Below are 2,502 nucleotides of genomic sequence, written 5' to 3'. Positions count from 1 at the left end.
TCCCCACAATAAGTCCAGACAATCCATAAAAATTCCTTTTGCTACTTGACTATGATCATTCCGTTTAGAATAACATATGCATTAATGGCTACTTCCACGATTCGAACCCGTAAGTTAAAAGTTGTCTCAGTGTGACATATGAGTCACGAGTTCGAGTCATGGAAGCCGTCACTAATGCATGCACCAGGGTAGACGACTGTCTACATCATACCCCTCCGGGTACGGCGTATTCCCGAACCCTGCGTGAATACGGGATACTTTATGCACCGGACTGCCCTGTCAGAGTAGCTAATCATCAATGTCTATGAAGATTGAAGGCAAATTGAGTACAAATTTTGAACATTAATCCTGAAGTAATAATTCCATCTCTCGAAAAGATAATGGGATATATTGTTATTTCCAAATGTTTAAGAAGTAACTAATACTCCATGGTGCTTCTATAGCTAAGAAAAGCACTTCCTAAATTTGCATAATACTGTAAATGTCATAAGCCTATGAAAATTAGTAACTCATTTATGATCACTCAATTTCTTAGGCATAGTACTAGCTGACATTCATCGTTTATTGGCACGTGAAGATCAAATTATGGGGAAAATGACAGTAAAATTGTAGATTGAAAATACTCATTTACAATTAAAACCTGTACAATAATACTACACTTTCAAGGAAGATTAGCTTTCTGAAGCAATTGACAATTCGCAATATCAAAAACGAACTAAGACATTCTTATGAATTAGGGCACAAAGGAAGCTTTCTAGTTTACTTAATTCAGAAGTTAATGACAAGAACAAAGTAATAGTACATATATCAAACACAACACTGAGGCACAAATGTTTCTTTGATAATCCATATAAAAGAGAAGAACACACAAACATTATAACTTGCAAACAATATGCATATACCTATACAGACACAAAGATTTCTATTACTTTGTGTGTTTGTAAATATATATGCACATATTTCTTGAGAGATATTGAAGCATTTAAAGAAAAAACTTAATTACCCCATAGAAACATGCACAAACTTTTTCTTCAAACAACTACATATGGAATTGAAAATTGACCACTCACGGCAATTAATCAGTGATTATTATAGCCAAGACGAAGCTCCAGATCGAGTTCATTTTCATCGACATCTTTCTTGCCTTCTTCTTCTTCATCGTCAATAAGTGTGGGTTCAATTCTCATACTAAGGTTGGTATCATAATAATTGTCATGAGTACCAAAATAATTGTAATTCTCTTGCCTCGGATGCGAATCATGAACATGTTGGTAGCTAGGGTTTGGAGGTTGGAAGTAAAATTGGCAATTCATTTGTGCCCTAGAATAATAATGATGTTGCTCATGACTTGAAATAGGTGCATAATACCTTGAGCTATCAAAAGCATTAGCTTGATCTTGGGATTTTCTTGAATAAATTGAAGAAGATTCTTGATTAGAATTTTGCTTAGCTTTCAACTTGTCTTTCCTATGAATATTCATATGACCTCCCAAAGCTTGAGCATTTGTGAAACCTCTTTTGCAGAAATTACACTCATAGGAACGTCCCATGCCAGTATTATCATCGTTGAATTTCTCCGATTCGCGATCGGTGTCTTCGCTTGAGCTATCGGAATAGTTGTTGTTCTTTTCAGATGCCATTGGTGTTGAATTTAGCTAGCAACAAGAGCAAGTGGTCTTTGTTTTTTTCACTTCTTGTTGCTTGAAAACACACTAAAGCTTGAAAGATTTTTACTTGGGGTTTGAGAAATTAGAGATAGAAAATCAAAGTGCTTTTGTAATTCCTCATTTGAGATCATTTTATAAGTGATTGAAAAATTTAGGGTAAGTTGAGGAGACAATGGCAAGGACAATGGAGAAATTTTGCCTTTGTATATGTAGGCCCTTCACCATATTATTTCATATAGAACTGATATTTGTTTAGTTTTTAAGTAAGAATACTTCTTTTATTGTTTTTAGTTGAAATTTGCCCCTATATATTAATTTTCTATTCCTGCCGGCATCTTTTCTGCTTTCAATTATTTTTGATTTAATTTACATGCCCTCGAACTGTATTTTTATTATTATTATTATTATCATTCTCCTATTATTTTAGCCTTATTATTGCCTGTTGTTTTTCTTGTGTCAGTTTCTTACTGCTCTGTTATTTTGTTGTTATTATTTTTGTCTTCATTATTTTTAACATGGCTACACTGTTATTTTTCATTTTTAACCAACTGAGAATTATTTTTCTTGAGTCGAGGTTCTATCGAAAATAACCTCTCTTCCTCTACTAGGTAGGGGTAAGATTTACATACATATTATTCTTCTCAGACTCCAATCTGTGGGAATATACTGGGTATGTTGTTATTGTCGGACTGTAATTTTTACATCTATCAGTATTATTAAACTTGTTATAGTAAATTGCTTAACTCATTGTGCATGTTAGTAGTTTCACCTATATTAAATATATACAATTGTGTTTACCCTCAAAATCGGATAACAATTAAATTTATAAGTGATT

At 33.2% G+C, this 2,502-nt stretch overlaps 1 protein-coding gene across 1 annotated transcript; it reads right to left on the bottom strand.

The window, feature by feature from the left end:
• Positions 1 to 1,079: 1,079 nt before the first annotated feature.
• Positions 1,080 to 1,640, bottom strand: LOC107803157 (uncharacterized). The gene has a single exon (XM_016626796.1). It carries the CDS (start codon positions 1,638 to 1,640, stop codon positions 1,080 to 1,082), a length of 561 nt encoding a protein of 186 aa, XP_016482282.1.
• Between the last annotated feature and the right edge of the window lie 862 nt (positions 1,641 to 2,502).

The sequence above is a fragment of the Nicotiana tabacum genome, chromosome 14 (assembly GCF_000715075.1).
Source record: "Nicotiana tabacum cultivar K326 chromosome 14, ASM71507v2, whole genome shotgun sequence".
Lineage (NCBI taxonomy): Eukaryota > Viridiplantae > Streptophyta > Magnoliopsida > Solanales > Solanaceae > Nicotiana > Nicotiana tabacum.
The sequence above is the reverse complement of the archived record's forward strand: the minus strand, read 5'-3'. Positions and strand labels throughout refer to the sequence as shown.